At 40.8% G+C, this 17,302-nt stretch overlaps 1 protein-coding gene across 1 annotated transcript; it reads right to left on the bottom strand.

Moving 5' to 3' along the window:
• Positions 1 to 437: 437 nt before the first annotated feature.
• LOC110042810 (NACHT domain- and WD repeat-containing protein 1-like) lies at positions 438 to 17,213 on the bottom strand. Its single transcript, XM_020748178.2, has 11 exons — positions 17,067 to 17,213; positions 15,437 to 15,547; positions 14,146 to 14,348; positions 10,341 to 10,481; positions 9,355 to 9,577; positions 7,245 to 8,813; positions 6,176 to 6,473; positions 4,964 to 5,574; positions 4,439 to 4,684; positions 3,757 to 3,956; positions 438 to 3,179 (listed from the first exon to the last, which is right to left on the bottom strand). Exons 2-11 carry the CDS (start codon positions 15,534 to 15,536, stop codon positions 1,860 to 1,862), a joined length of 4,911 nt encoding a protein of 1,636 aa, XP_020603837.2. The 5' UTR covers positions 15,537 to 15,547; positions 17,067 to 17,213; the 3' UTR covers positions 438 to 1,859.
• Between the last annotated feature and the right edge of the window lie 89 nt (positions 17,214 to 17,302).

The raw sequence follows: 17,302 nt of genomic DNA, 5'->3' as shown, positions 1-17,302 counted from the left end.
GAAATAGAAAAACATTTCCGGGTTTTTATTGACGTATAGAAACTCTCGTAAACGTTTCGAAGAATTCGAAACAGAAACTACTGCTCGTGTTGTCACAGCATTTCTTGTTCTCCCAAGTTTCCACTCGATATGTCGTGTTTCTCAGTATAATTACGGAAAATAATTTCTATGTCTTAGATATTGTACAACCTTTATTGAGATGAACTTCTAATATCAAGGGAATGATTTCCAGTAATACTTCGCTTTGAGTCGATAGGGAAGAGGAAAACCCCAAAAATCATTAAATTGAAATTAGTAAGATCAGTTGATCGCCTCTGTTGTCTAAACAGCTGGGGTAACAATTGGCATCCTTTTGTCCAAACAGTGATAAAAGTGAAAAAACTGATGACGTGTCGCAAAATGTTCGGTCCACACAACGAAATAAACTGCAGCATTGGTATAGCAAAATGGGTTTTTTAATATAGCGGTACCCCGCTAACAAGATTACCTTTGAACTATCAAAATAATGTCTCATTAACGGAGTAAGTTCACATTATGATGCCATTTTGAATGATGACTCATATCTGCAGTCCAGTGAACACAACAGATGCATTTTGATATAAACTGACAATTACAGTTTTTAGGTAATCCTTGTTTACTTTTTGTTACTTTTCTCATCAGGCATTTCGAGTGGTCGTATAACACCGGGTAAACTTACAGGACGATAAAGATTTTTAATTCTAAAATATAGCCCTTGGTCTTGTTTTTAAAGAAGTGGTCGGATAAGGAAGGTTTCAGATAAAAGATTAACTGAATTTTTGTCCTGGCAAAGGATGAAGTGGTCACACTCGCACTAATGGTGTGGTTGTACCAATTGTTGAAAGTACTCATATTCAGAGAGGCATGAATAAGGTTGTTATAATATAAATGTACGTCGGTATAAATTGGCGTTATTTTTAAGCTCCATGAAGTCCTTATCTCTTATTTTAATGCTATTGCACGAGCTATTGCACGAGAGCTGCAGAAATTAGTTTAACTCAGCGGTTCATAATGACATGTAACCACATTATCACCGCCAAACTCTTTGGCTTGAGCAAAACCTTGTATAATTTCTTGTCTAAAAACTTTTGGTTAAAGGAGCTCTTACCACGGATGCCGGGTAGATGTAAATGCGTTAGCCTGAATATTCCAAGTTTGTTTCGTGCAATCTGTCTCAATCATAACCATCCTTGTTCCCTTTTGTTCTGTTTTTGCTATAGTGTTACCAACGACTACAACTACAACTACTACAACGATACCACACACACACAAGTTCCCAGGTGAAATAAGAGACTGGATTCAACAAAAATTAAGTAGAAATTGTGTTGATTTATAAAAGAAATTGTGTCAATCGCGTTCAGAAATGGACGCGTTGTCATTTCCACTCTCGTGTGAGGCAACGTCCACACTACGCCGGAGTTTGCCCTTCGTTGGCACTAATCGCGTACCAGCAGTTAGTTAGGTTGAACCTAAACCTAATAAAAGGTCTCTAAGAAGACCATACACCGGTAATGGGATTTTATTGTAAAATAGAGCTTTGGATTTAAAAAAAAATGCAGCTGATTTAGTTTTCAGCATATAAATCCGAGGTAATTTTTGCAGTCTGTTATTATGCTACTTTTGTTAACAAATTCCTGCTAACAATCTTGTGCCAAAAGAATACTTAAAACACCTTTATGCAGTTTAAAAAGCAAAAACGGTACTTGTAGAACTGTTTGAAATACTTAGTTTAAATTGAAGCAAAATATTTTGCTGATAAAACTCAATCTCGAACGAATCATTTCATCAGAAGAGCTTTTTCCCTTGATATCCATTAACCAGTTTGTGTAGTAGTCTTTTAGTCAAAACACAGTGCATTTTTGGCAGCACCTACAGCAGCGATAACTGGCACAGCAACCACTTTGTGTAGGTGTTGCTTTGGCAGCAGAGCTTTCTACATTCTCGGGAGTAGAATTCTTAATTGATGAGAAACTTTCCTCGGTTTCCTTGTTGGAGATAGGAAGTTTCAGAATGGACACTGTCCCAGATTTGGTGACCAGAATCACCGAATAACCGTCATCAGCCCGGTGGACGTCAAAGTACTTGACTTGGGACTGAAAATCAAAAGAGTTGATGAGCTCTCCACTTTGAATGTTCCACAGTTTTATGGTCCCGTCACGTGAGCTTGTGACCATCATGTTATTTGGAAGGACCTTGAGGCGCATCACTGCGTGGGTGTGACCGGTGAACTTGCGAGCGCAGTTCCCATCCTTTAGGTTCCATAGCAGGAGTTGGTCCTTTCCTTCATGAGAACCAGCAATCGCAAACTGGTTGTCATCGGTTATTCCTATACATTTTATCGAGTCGTTGTGTCCTTTTAAAGTGAACAGGCAGTCGCCTTTTTCAATATTCCAGATTTTAAGTGTGAAGTCTCCCGAGCCCGACACTATAGTTTTATTGTCGCTAGTTGATGCCAGGCATTCAACAACTCCAGTGTGTCCTTCAAATATCCTCTCGCAGCTCTTCGTCTGCAGGTTCCACAGTCGAACAGTTTTATCTTTAGAACCTGAGATCGCAAGATTTTCTCCCTTCATAAGAGACATGCAGACAGCTGCATCGGTATGGCCAACAAGCTGTACTGCCTGACCTTCGTGAATATGGTACAACCCAACTGTCTTGTCATTTGATGCAGAGACAATAAAACTGTCATCTTTAGAGACTTGCAGCGACATTACACTACCTTGGTGAGCTTTAACAGTCTGCTGCACCTCCAAACTGTCGCAATTCCACATAGTAATGTCGCCATTGTGTGAACCAGTTACCACTTGGGGGGATCTGTGCATGGCAGCAATGTACGCAATTGAGCCAGGGCTACTTTTGACGCATTTCGCGCTAGCGATGTCCCACAGTTTCAAAGAATCGCTTTTTGATCCAGAGAGGCCCCAGCGCCCGTCCGTTGTTATGGCGACACAATTAGGCTGTGTAGCATGATGGAGGATGTGATCACTCGGTGTTGAGATGCTCTGAGCATGCTCATTTCCAGTGGCGTTCCAGAGCTTGACGTTTTTGTCATTTGAACCAGAAATGATCGTTTTGCAATCCGTTGTTATGGAAACGCAAGAGATCCACGATGAGTGGCCAATTAAGGTCTGCTGACATTGACCTGTGACTGGATCCCAGACCTTTGGAGACAAAATTGGATAACGACTATTAAATGAAAGTAAAAAGGAATTTATTTAAGACCTTCACATGGCTCCTCGTCAGCTGTTCAAAATCTCATTCATTTTGGGAGAATTGATTAAGACCCGTAAACCAGGCGAGAACCAACCATCTATGTCATTGCCAGGACGTGATAGATCACCGGCATCGCTGTTGTGTGGCGCTCACCAAAACATCTGCACCAGCCTTTCTTCTCGAAAGTAAAAAGTCACCGGAAAACTCTCTCACCAGAAGAGTACCAATGGTTTCGCTTGTAATTGTAAATGTTCGACAGCTGTTATTTCAAACTGGCTTTCATTTCATGATCGTATTCTGTCAATGTAACTTCTCTGGTTTTGTTTCGTAGATCAAAAGAGCTGTAGAATGGGAACATCACATAGAGATGTCTATCGTACATGAAATGAGGGGAAACCAGAATTCGAGCAGGTTAAAATTAGTATTACTTCAAATTCTGGCACACCATTCCGGGAAATGGATGCCTAAGTGAAAAAAAAAACCTGACAGTGGAAAAATAGCCAAGAAATTGTAAAAAGGACTCACTTTTAACATGTCATCTTTTGAGGCAGACACAATAAAACTGTCGTTTGAGGCAACGGCAACGCGCCAAATAAGGTCTGTGTGACCTTTTAGAGTCACGCAGCATTGAAGAGAGATGAGGTCCCAGATCTTCAGCGACTGGTCTTTTGATCCAGACACAATTCTTCGACCGTCATTCAAAGCCGCCAAACATTTGATCAGACCTGTAAATAGACATAATGTAACGTCCCTTACCCCTTCATGATGTTTTGCATTCAAATAGAAAAGTAAAGTTACAGGGAATAGCGCAAAAATTAGAACACATGCAGGATATTGTAACTTGTCTAACTTAAGTCAAGGTGCATTGACCGTTGGTTTCCGCGGAACATCTTTCTGTTTGTCATTGAATTTCTTTTCAGGCGTATAGCTAAACACATGAACAAGCTGTGAAAGCCTAGCACTGATTTTAACACAGACATAACCTCTATCACTGGTCTTTGGATCCACAACAAAAAAATCATGGTATCTTTTGGCAAACCTTCATTCAAGAACTCGAAGATCCGGACTATTCTTCTCTCCAAAACCTTGCGCGGACTCCGCAAGTTGTCACGTCAGCATCACGCGTTAAGGATACGTCATGTTCCTAAGAATCTCCCCTTACAAAGCGACACGTGCTTAGTTTAGTTTAAGACAGAGTGGTGCTTACCTCCATGGCCTTTGAGTGTAGCACAGTTCTTTGTCTTTAGATGCCAGGCTTTCACAGTCTTGTCTTCCGAGCCTGATATCACACTCTCGCCGTCTCGTGTCAATTCCAGGCACAGAACAGAACTAGCATGGCCCTCGTACACAGCTTGGCATTCTTCCGTAGTTAGCGACCACACGCGGACCGTGCTGTCCTTAGAGCCGGTGATTACGTCACCGCTCGGAGATACAACGACGGTGTTGATTGGTCCTAAGTAGTTTCAAGACAAAGATAAGTAAGTTCAATTTAATTTCGAATGCTTAGGATAGTCTTAATTAAATTTAGACCTTCAAGACGAATTACAATTTGTTGTAGTTATGTGAAGCAGTAAAAAAGGATGTGGTAGCTGTGCAAATGAAGACGGAATTACAACGTAGTAAAACTAGGCTAGGACTTCAGACCGTATTTCTCCGTTTGCAAAATCATCATAAAATTGGATCTTATAGGACTTTTTTCCAGTATTAAGTACTACTATTAATGCAAGTTTACCTTCGTGCCCACTCAGTGTTTTCTCTTTTTCTCCGCTTACTGTGTGCCACACCCGAGCGACACCATCTTCTCCGCCAGTCACAACACGAGCCCCATCAGAAGTAGTGGCCAAGCACGTGACCACCCCATCATTGTCAAACCGCTGTACGACTTCTCCAGAATCGATGTCCCACACTTCTACGCTTGACTTGGCGGAACCAATGACGTAATTGTCATCTGGCGTCAAAGCAAGACAGCTGGGTCCCATGTCGACCATCTTCAGGGTGTGCAGGCAGTCCAAATTAGTGCTGTTCCACACGTTAATGCGAGAGTCTTCGCCCGAGGTGACAATGAATTTATCATCATTTGTGACTGCGATCTCGTTGACTCGCTGCTCGTGCCCTCGAAGATTGGTTTTCAGCGGTCCGCCAGCAGAGATTAGACAAGCTGATTGAGGAATAAAGAGAGGAGATTGCTGGGCATAACACCATCGATAGCACTGTGTAATGAGGCCGTCAATCCGTGGAAACTGCTCCCTGAAGGCGAGAAGTCTTCCCAGGAGTTGAGCGGCCAGGCAGTCCACATCATGTTTGATGTTACTCGAAGCGAGGATGAGAGTGTCGCAGATCAGCCTTGTCATAATGATAATAATGCTGCTATTAATTTCAAAGAATAACCCTAATCAACCCTTCCCACGCTTCTTGAATGAGTCAACAAAGAAGCCTGAAAAACTTGAATGCAGTAGTGTACTACCGGAAAGATCGACATGTACTTGAACCATAACATTATAGCCGTCTTTAACAGGTTCTCAAAATAAGAAAATCTCTAAGTACAGATGTGAGCGTATTTATCAGGGTAGTCGTAAGGCGGCTACACTGTACTTTGGGAAGAGGTCAGTTCGTCTTCCATTTGTGTCCGTCAAAAGAATGAAATAGATAGGATTAGACGCATGTAACCCTCTTTGCTATGGATTGGAATCCCCTTCCCCAACCAAGCTTTTTTTTTATATTATTGCTGAGAGTGTGCTGGGAACTTAACATACAACTGTAACGCCTCCTGTTGATGATTTCCTACATTTATGTCTGCTTCCCATATAACCAATGTAATTGTACAGTAGGGAGAAATTAAAAGGTGATCACTTCTTGAACGTGACGCGAAATTAAAAGTCTTCTGCGCCTGATCATGCAGTAAACATATATAAAACATATTTGTAATGCTCAAACCATGACGCACCTCACATCCAGATCTGGTCTCACTTCCAAAGCAAGAGAATAGTCCTCTAAAACTTCATTTAACGACTGGCCGCGAACTTTCCCGTAGATCCACTCGAAATTAAACAATACCTTCCTGGCCAGTCTGTCGGCGTGCCCAGAGTGAATAAGGTGAAACGGCATCTCGCTGAGCTTCCTCAAGTTAAATACACGCTTACTGAACATCAGAGGCTGACTGGAAACTTGTCGGTCTGCGTCTGCTAGCGTTTTCTTTCGGCGAGTTAGAGTGATGTGCTTCTTGCGTCCTCCACCCCATTTGCCTGCAAACCAACAAAAACAACCTTTTTGAATGTTATGAAACCAGGAGTATCTGTGGTAACTGTAGCGTAATCTTGCTAGTACCAACAGTATTCAGAAAAACGTGTCGATGACGACCTTTGCGCATCGCACTAATCGAGTACATCACGGCAAAAATTGACCGAACAGGTATCGACTCAACCCTTTTCCCCTTACTTGTGAAGACTGGGTTCAATACCATCAACAGTTGTTCTAGATCTCAGCAGAATATCACAGTAGTCGAATTGAGAAGAAATTACATAAGCAGAGATATGCTAAATTTATGCCAGAAAATCAAATGACTCGATCATTCCACATCATGTTAAAGACAGAATCTCAATCGATGGGTAGAGTCGAAGCAGAAGATACCCGGTCCAGACCTTGCGTTTCTTATCAGACAAGAATACGTCGAGCACGCCAGCTTTTCAGAGTGAGACGTTATATTGCTAAGCAGTGGTTTTCACGAATTAATGGCCAGCAGCCGCAGACAATTCTTGGAAGAGATCCTATTCCAAAAAGTGTCTTATTCTACAGATGCCTTTGATCTCTTTGTGAAAATTTGAATGAATGAATAAAGTAAGCTGAACAGTTATGTGCGTTAATGTCATAATTTATCCCTTCCAGTACAATTAACAACAACTAGCTTTATTTTCATGACTACAAATACATACGGTGTTACAAAATCTTTTGAAGACACCAATAAAGTGAACATGAGCTGCTTTTGGCCTAAAAGGGTTAAAACATCTATACCCTACCTTGAAAATATTCGGAGAGTAAAGAATGCCTGGACTGCTTTTCATTGGGATCTGAAAAGTACTGTGTTTGCGCAGCCTCCCAGAATTGACGGTGATACCAGGCAATTACGGTCTTCCCATTCGCCTGTCGCTCGGCCAGGAACTCGTCTATGTCATGCCGAATACGTGCCCACAGTAAGTTAGGCAAGCGAACGACACCCTCAACTGGAGGATCCCAATACTGGTACACGTCGTCGATAACGTCATCGTCAAGTGACAGGGCATCTTCGAGCTCGTTTTCTGTGAGGCCATTTCTACCAGCGGTGATATAGCCGAGAGCACGGGATGTAAGTGTTTTCCCATGCTTTCGTTCCAAGCGTTGGAACAGGAGGCGTATAGCTTGGGGAACATCACTTCCAAGGTCGAGCCCACGGACATTTGTGTAGGACTCCCATCTCGATGCTTCCGTGAATATCAGCTTTAGAAACAATGGCTGGGGGCATTGAGTGAATCTACATAAAACCAGTTCGAATTGTTCCTCTGTCAAGGTTCGTCCGAGTCCTTGAAGCCAGGCGTCTAAAATTTCCTTTCCCATCTCAATGGTCAGCATGGGTACTTCGATGTACGCGCTCTCGATGGGAAGACTTCGGCGTAAATTCGTCAGAATGTCGTGATAATTCGGTAACACCGAAATGGCAATCTTGATAAACGGTGGACATTTTTTAGGAAGCCAGTTCATTAGGTGTGCATTGTTAGTTGGGGATAATTGGTCCACCGAATCCAAAATAATGGCTAATGGTCTCACATTGCTGACAGGCAAACTGGCAATCAGGGCGTGGAAAAATCGAATTAGTTGAGAATACTCCTCCAGAATGTCAGCTTTTGGTGCATCCATGCTGTATACTTCACATATCTGAAGGCAAATGCTGGCAATTGTCGATCGAATCGATGAACTCTCGGGGGAGGTACCGAGGAAACGAGAGATGCACACGGTACCTTCTCCGAGCCATTGTCTTGCTGACTTGGCAACAGCAGCCATTACGGAAGTTTTGCCGGAGCCTGACGAGCCATAAATGACCATCGGCTCTGACCTATTGAAATCTTTTAAGAAAGTTTGTATCTTCTCTAAAATGTCTTCACGACCACGAAATGCTTCGCACTTGTCTTGGCAAAACCATAAATGGTGAAGAACTTCTTTATACAGACTGCCTTCCTTCGCCTTTTCTTTCACAGTATGCTGCAAGCTTTTGTCAATCAATCTCTGCACGTCCGACTCGAACTTGTGGCAGAAATTGTTCAAGTATTCTTCGTGCAATCTGTCGGACACGTTTATTCCCCCATCGCTCCACGGGATCTCAAAGCGAGTGATGTTGTTTTCCCCAAGACTCTGAAGCACACGGTCACGTTTCAGTTTGCTCAATAGGTCTTGGGCTTCCATGTCGTGTTTTCCTTGAGAAATGTCGGTAAAATGTCGGGAGTTTTTGTCGCTGAGTTTTACTTCGATGTCCGAGATGTGACGTACGTAGCAGAGGGATTGGGCGCCAGGATTTGGAGAGCCAAGAATACCATGCTCAACTTCTTCCTCAGTCACTAAAAATAAAGCAAAACGTCATGTCACATGTGTGAGTAGGTTTGTTTTAAAGGATCACTCTTAAAGCTAGCCGCTATAACAAGACTTTTGCACTGCTAGACATTCAGGCAGGTTTCATCAAAATGAAAATAGGTTTCTTTTTGTTTCATAAAACCATGAGCAAACACTCCTTGAAAATATTTAGCCAGCAGTCCCTCGACATTGCTGACATTACGATTCAGCTGACGAGTCCGACAAACTCCAGAAAAGTGGAAGTTTAGGTATTTTCTGAAATATCAAACATTGCATAAGTACTCGTGCCTATTAAAAATGTATGTAACCGAACTCAAACAAGCGACTATAGAAAATAAACAACAATCTTAACGTTATGAAGACATAATTGATCATCGCAGTTATGTACACAACTTAGGCACCTGCCTAAGTTTTGTATATAACTCGATGATCAATCATGTCTTCATATTTTTCTCCGCAGTTCAGATATACGATCTTTCATGTATTCACTTGCAATCTTAACGTTAACAACACTCTTTCTGCTCAAACCTGAGGAAAAATACTTGTGTGCTTGCTCTAATGTAATCTTGCACTGTTCAGTAGCGATCTTCGCTGTCCTCTTGAAAAGTCTTTGGAATGACTGGAAGATCTGCCACCACTGTTCTCTTTCTTGTTTGTTTAACTCTCTTTTGTCCTCACTTAAATCATTGTAGTGAGGAAAACGGTATGTTACCGGCTGAAGAACGTATTCCGCCGGGATGGCGTTCGTGTCCTAAAAGATAAGTGCAATATGTCGTTTGCAAAAAATGGCCACGCGAGGGATAGCTTCGGTAAATTATCTGTTCGGGATGCCTTTAATTCCTTCAGCTTTTCTTAAGATGATTGTCACCTCGAGCTTTAGTGATATGAGAAGTTTAATTCCTGTTGTATTCGGCTTGGTTAATTACAAAGTCGTTCTGGGTACCAGAAAAGACAGAAAAGGTCAGCTTTGATTGTCGGAAAGTGATGCCGATACTTCAATTCAACAACAATTGTAGTTTTTTGGACCATAATTTATTCCACAAGTCCAACCAGTTTTCACAAAGCCAAAATTCTACGCGACCAAACCCGTGTGCTTACATCCGGGTTACAACGTTTCTTACTCAGTACTTCATATAATGTCCACGTAATGTCAAATCCGATTAAAGATGGAAAACTACAGTTCTGCGGCGGTAACAGAGGGCCAATAAGAATTTGGGCAATGGATAGAGAAGCTCTTATAAATTCGAGAAGACTCGAGTTCCCCAGAGTAATTAATGACCGAACAGATAAAGATTTTATAGCGTAGCCTAAAATTAACCTACAGAGCTTTAAGAGCACTCCAGATAGCCCAAAACAGCGTTTTGAAACATTCGAGAGGAAACGGTCAAAGTTGGTTTTATTTTGTCCAGGTTCATTTATAGCCACTGCACCCGTTCCCTGATTAAGAGGGTTCACAAGCAAAGGGGAAGAAAGGGATAAACTTGAGCAAAATGCGTTTGTTTAAGTCACTTCACCTTCCAGAACCATTCTTTGAGTAAAGGGATATGTTCAGGTTGATCGTAGGTTTCTTGAGCCACTTCTAACAACATCTCAAACTCTGTTGCTTTGATTTTGTACGGAAACGGACGGTAGCCATACTTATCTCCCAGAAGACACTAAATGAAATCAAATTTGTTGGAATTAACTCTTGTAAAGAGAGTAACGTTAAGGAATATAAAGGGAAAAAACATAATTACGGATTTCAAGTGCATTTAGAAACTTAGAAATGAAACCACGCCAAATTCAATACTCAGTTATCAAGTCAGTACAGCAGCGAAGCTTGCTTGATTACTACTAAACCGTAAGGCCCTGACTCCAAAAGACATTGCAATTCTCCTTTCTAATCACCATGATTTTCTTTGAAATTTTGTTTTGAGAATTTAGTAGAACATCAAAATAATAACCCCTAGCAGGAGCCATAATCGGGGACGGAGACCGTAAGCGCGCGCCGTGTCTAGTATTGGGTTTCAGAACAAGTTGCGCCATCGCCTGCGGCACACGCACGTACATGCTGCGAGGATTTTTGCGGATGTCGCGCGGGGGAAATGGCGTCCGAAATTCCCGAAATTTTTCATGTTTTTGGCCCACAACTCAACGCGTTTACGTCCGTTGGAATTTTGCTTAAGCATTCTCGTCGTAAGCTGCTCCAGTTTGAGTGAAGTAAGACAGTGTCGAATTTAGGTATGTTCCGCTGTAAGCTTATATATATCGCTGACCAAGTTGTGTTCCGACAGATGCTTCTTTTACATGAGCTGTGCATTACTCCACTTGAAATTTCACATATGTTGAAGATTAACAACTTTTTCATTACACAGCAAAAAACTAGCTGGATATATTTAGATATAGCAGAGCTTCAGGACTTCATAGTTTCCTAGCTCCTCTTGCCACACGCTTGCGAGGAATTTGACAGTCTATCGCGACCGAAAAGTTAAAACAAAATAATTGCTAGTTTGAGTTTCGCTTGAATTGTAAGCAACGCTTGATGTATCATCAAGGCCCGATAACTTTAAGTCCGTAGATACTGCTCAGTTTTGTTCGTGCAAAAATCCAATAAATTCTCTGTTCAGATACGAGTGGCTCACAAGTTTCCAATCGTTTTGCTTACAAAATTGCTTCAGGCGTCGTTTAACAGCTTTGACTGCATCACCGTAGGCATCGTTCCTTGTTGTTAGTTCAGATACGATTATCTCTGCCTCACACGTACCCTCAATTTCTAAACAACAGTCGGGCTTTCGCTCATTGCATTCAACTGTTACTGTTCTATTAGAAGCTACCGATAGTTGGGCGTTTAATGTCGATCGCGGAAATGTTAATGCTGTAGTTTTTCTCGATTTAAAAAAAGCGTTCGACACTGTTGATCATGAAATTCTTTTAACTAAAATGAACCTTTACGGAGTTCAAGGAATAGCTCTTGACTGGTTCAACTCATATTTAACTAGCCGTACACAACGATGTCTTGTTAATGGTTCTCTTTCTCAAACCTGTTCGCTAAAATGTAGGGTACCTCAAGGAACAATCCTAGGTCCCCTATTATTTCTTATTTATATTAACGACTTGCCCAACTGCTTATCATCATGTCCGCCTAGGATGTATGCTGATGACACCCACATCACATATGCGGGAGCTGATCTGAGCTCTATACAGTCTAATCTAAATCACGATCTAAGTAATTTAAACAAATGGCTTACTTCTAACAAACTTACTTTAAACGCGACTAAAACTGAATTTATGTTGATTGGTTCCAGACAAAGATTGAGTACCCTTCAAGATACACTTGAGCTCTCAATTAATAATGTTCCAATAAATCGTGTCTCCTCAGTCAAATCGCTCGGTGTGTTGATCGACGAAAACCTAACTTGGCAAACCCATATTGATAAATTGTCTAAAAAGATTGCATCTGGGATTGGTGCCATAAAACGGGTTAGGCCTTTTGTTCCACCAGCTACACTGCTTTATATATACAGTGCTCTAATTCAACCTCATTTTGACTACTGCAATCTTGTCTGGGGTAATTGCGGTAAAACTTTGTCGGACAGGCTACAAAAGCTTCAGAATCGCGCCGCTCGCGTGTTAACTTCCTCTAGTTATGATACTGATGTCAAAGGTCTAATACGACAACTGGGTTGGAAAGATTTGTGTACCCAGCGTCAAATTCAGAAAGCCTTAATGACACATAAATCTTTAAATGGCTTGGTTCCTGAATAACTATCGTCTAACTTTCTAAAACGTAGTGGAATGCGCTATTCTTTCAGGGATTCCGAAAACAAACTGGTTGCACCTCATCCACGAACTAACTATAACTATTATTATTATTATTATTATTATTATTATTATTATTATTATTATTATTGATGTGAAGTTTATATGAAATAATTCATATATGAACTGCGGTTGTAGATGAAAGTGAAGAATGATCATCGCAGTTAATTTTCCAATTTAAGCAATTGGAAAGGAGAAGCCTGAAAAAATCAGGGCTTCAACCGTTGAAGCCCTGATTTTTTCAGGCTTCTCCTTTCCAATTGCTTAAATTGGAAAATTAACTGCGATGATCATTCTTCACTTTCATTATTATTATTATTATTATTATTATTATTATTATTATTATTATTATTATTATTATTATCATTATTATATGAAAAATAGCTTTAGTTACAGTGGTGCAACTCTCTGGAACAGCCTACCCTGCAATCTCAGGATGATAAAATCCTTTAATCAATTTAAAAGCAAAGTTAGACACGGCATTCATGGAAAACAGGATTAGTTTAATATTTAAATTAGGATTTACTACTTCAATTTTTATTAATTAGTATTTAGCATGGACTGTTTATTAGTAGTTTATTAGTATTAATTTTAAATATTAGTATTACCGGTTGATTTTTAACCGTGTATAAAGAAATGTTAAATAAATAAAAATAAATAAATAAATAAATGTTGTCGATGAATGAGAGCGCCCGCCGATGAGTGTTTTGTACAGTCAGTAAACATGACAAATTGTACTTCCGACGCACTTTCGTGTGAAAGCGTACATCGAACTCAAACAACTCTATAGTTTTTAAATGTGTTTAAGATTGATAAATGTTTGAGAACATATTAAAAGCTAAGCTGAAAATATGTGAATAAAGCAGAAATAATCAGCAATGTTACGATGACGCTTTCTTTAATCAACTTGGAATAACAATTTCGATTTTGTTGATCGAGTTATCAAAACATGCTCCTTGTCTATTTTCATTTTGCTTATGTTGAAGAAACACATATGATGTTAGTAGCCTTTTTTGCGTTCGTGAAATTTGTTACAGCATCTCAGCACAAAAGATAACGAAAGAAATCTTTGTCAAGATTTGTTGACAATTGAAAACACCGACTCGGACTTGAAAGTGCACCGGTGAACTGCATTATGCAAAAATGAGCTAATTGTACGCGTCATGATCAGATTTTCCTTTCAAAACTTTTGCAAACTCACCAAACAAGCAGAAACAATAAGAAACCGTCAAAACAGGTTTTGGTTATGATGAACCATTGTCTGAAAAACTCACAAATTAACTCGATACCAGAGTAGAGAGTTTTCTTGCTATATTCTTAAGTCAGAACAACCGCAAAAACATACGCGTAAGCTTACAACTAGCGTGAGCAGATCTCACTAGTCCACTAGTTGAGTGATACTAACAGTTATTATGAGATTCGTTTTTAACTTTACTCGCGAATAAACCGGCTAAAAACCTTTCTACACGCAACTGTGCGGTAGTAACTTCCATTCTTTAGATAGACAAAACATGACTGTACCACAAAGTTTGGACCAGGTGTAAGCCTCTGGCAGTTCTTAATCTCCTGCGTACACAATTCGTTGGTTTTGTGGTCAGCGGTGGCTTCATCTCGCACACCCCACCTCATGTCAACTACTTGAAATTCCAATCCTCGCTGCTGACAGTAAGTCCGCAGGTTCGGATAAACATCCCGCATGAGACGATTCCTCTCCTCCGTGGTATCTGCAGGAATACAGACATTACAATAGACCATTTTGCTAATGCAATTATTTCCTAGTTCCATTCCCTTGTGGGGGCTTCCCTTGTGGGATCAAATTTTGGCCCCACAAGGGACTGGAGCTAGCATTAGTAAAATGGTGTATTTACTTTGAGTATTGAGGTGAGTCGAGATAAAATGCTGTGGTGATTGCCTTCATTCTTCATTAACCAGGTAAGCCACCCCGAGGAGGTTCCCTTTAACATGTTTAATTAACAGTACAGATAACAATTGTTCCCACTAATTACTCCCGAAATTATCCCTTGTTTCCTTGAAATAAATGATCGTGTTCCCTGTTCCCCAAAGCCCCTGGAAGGCCCTCACCTTTATCTGAACACGGCATTGGCGCGTTATCGAGACAATGCGTCCTTGCCAAATTTCGCTTTCATGCGATCTTGTTTGATTTATCTTTGCGAGGTTTCGGTTTTCTCAGATTCTCAACTGATTTTCTTTAAGTATTTGCTATAAATTCGAACTGAGAATCACGTTTTGATAACTATAGTAATAACAGCAAGGTATTAATGTAAAAGATGCTGCAAACGAATTATTTCTTCCAGACTCATTTAACGTATTTATGAATAGATCACTGTTTTGGCTCTTTTCCGGTTAATTCAAAATTTTTGTAGTGACTCAATAACAACAATAATAGCTCTATACACGTCTTATATGGGATTGCCATTAAATAATCCACATGGGGGCATGAAATGGAAAACAGAAAAAAGGAATAGAAAAAAAAAGAGAGAAAAAATCCTGATCTTATGCACACCCTAGACTGCTGGTACATGCATATCAAAATGCAACGTAAAATGGCACGTTTTGCAAACTGAAAATCACCTGACTATATATCAGAGGTCGCCAGAACTGAAGGCTCGATTACCGGCTGCTGTTCGGGAAAGGAGCTTGCGCTCCTCCCCAGAACTCTTCTCTGGGAGAAATGTAGACCGAACTCGAGAAAGCGGCGGAAATCGAGCCTACCAGAACTGGTTGATGGTCTCCCAACAACGTCCAATATTGAATTTCATTGTCATTTTTGATGGTTGACAATAATAAATACCCGTGAATGTTGAGCTGGTGAATATCCGAACTATGTTTGATTCTTTTCGCGGTAGATCTGTCACATCTCCCGTGAGGACTCGTCTGATGTGATCCGCCATTCTTGGACGAACTACGGAAGAAAGAGAACAAAAATAAACATGAGCGAATGAATTACAATCTTTAAAGAGAAAGTAGCCTACGTGATAGGCGTCCGAAGGGGAGGGAAAGTGGAAAAAACGAGCGCGCGAAGCGCGGAAGGATCGAACGTGCCAAGCGCGTGATGGTAGTGCTCGATCCTCCCGCCCTTTCCCTCCCTTTCTACGGTCTTCCACGCAGGCTAAAGAGGAAGCCACATCAGCCCTCCAGAGAAAGAGTCAAAGCTTACGTTTGACTTCGTTTGAGCAATTTAATTGAATATAAGTTAAATCATACTGGGATGTCACGTTTTTCTATCACAGGGAATCTTATTTCAGTTCTGGCCCTCTCTGAGTAGCGTTGCGTGACAGAGAGAGGGTCAGGACTGGACTACAGGAATCTTGTTTTGTCAAAACTCTTCAAAACCACCTTTTAGTAGTCTATATTGCATGTTAACTTTTTGACCAGATCCAACAGCACTGTACATTATAGACGTCGAGAAAAACGATGGGGGTTCAAATTTCAATACACCTAGAGAGCTACATTTGTAATTTGGAATGCTTGGTTTATTGATCTTTAAGTAAAAGTCAGGACCCGAGGAGGCATTATGATGTCAAACCGATGTGGATGATTGACGAACGTAAAGTGGGACAGAAAAGAGTGGTTCAAATTTATCTGTGTAAGGAGAAAGAAGAAAAGACAGCTTGAAGTAAGGTTCGGAAACCGAAATTTCATGAATGTAGCAAACTACGTAGACAAGATGAACTGTGTGACCGCGGGTGTGTGACTCATATTCGTGAGGGACTGAGCTGCCGCAAGGAACTGTGGTCAGTGTCAGCGGGTTTTAGCAGACAGCGGGAAGGTCAAGAAGGCGAACACGCAACCGAAGCAAACTGACTTCCGGGGTTTCTGACTGAAGTAAAACTTTCGCATTGGAAGAACCTCGCTAAGGAAGTGAATGACTGACAACCACCGACCTTGCAACTAGACAAAGCGCCCCGATAAGTTCACCTAGTATCACCTTCTCCTTAATCGGCTCACTCGTTAGAAACCTCGAGATGGACATAAGATGGATCATGAATAAAATATTTCACGATCTTGTCAGTTATGCATTCTAAGTAACTATCAGCGTAACAACACTACTACAATCAAGAATGAATTTTTCCTCGTTCTTTGAATGGATTTATTTCCGGAGTCTTCACTTCACTTAATGTGTGGGGGTCAATAAATAAACGTTATTAACCCGTCAAAGCCTTAGCACCGACAAGCTAAAACCCTGATTAACTTTAAGAGCTTATTTCTTTCCCCTACCCATGGCGAATCAGGATTCGTGGTGATCCGATACTTGCGAAGTTTTGTGCACCTAGCATTATCATGCCATAAAGCTATGATTGTCGACGAATAACTAAAAGATTTGTGGTCTGATCACTCAGAACAATTTCTAAGTTGTTTATAATGTCTGTTTATGTGTAGAAGGAATTATTCGTGAGTACTAGGTAAATCCAACGACTTACTTGCTTGTTTTTTGCACGCCAATCTTGCTCGATCTACCCTTGCCGTGGAATCAGCGATTTTAAAACAGGAACTTGCTTCATAAGTGATTGGGCCATCGCTTTTAAACTAACTTGTCAAGAGACGTGTGCAAATGTAAATTCGTTCAACCTCAGACTTATGTATGCTGTCAGACTTTGCATAACAAAAAGAACCTGTGTAAACAGAAATTACATCGAATCATCGAACCGGAATCTTT

This window comes from Orbicella faveolata, unplaced genomic scaffold, assembly GCF_042242905.1.
Source record: "Orbicella faveolata isolate gen_17 unplaced genomic scaffold, um_ofav_v1 contig_2, whole genome shotgun sequence".
NCBI lineage: Eukaryota > Metazoa > Cnidaria > Anthozoa > Scleractinia > Merulinidae > Orbicella > Orbicella faveolata.
This window is presented reverse-complemented; position numbering and strand designations above follow the sequence as displayed.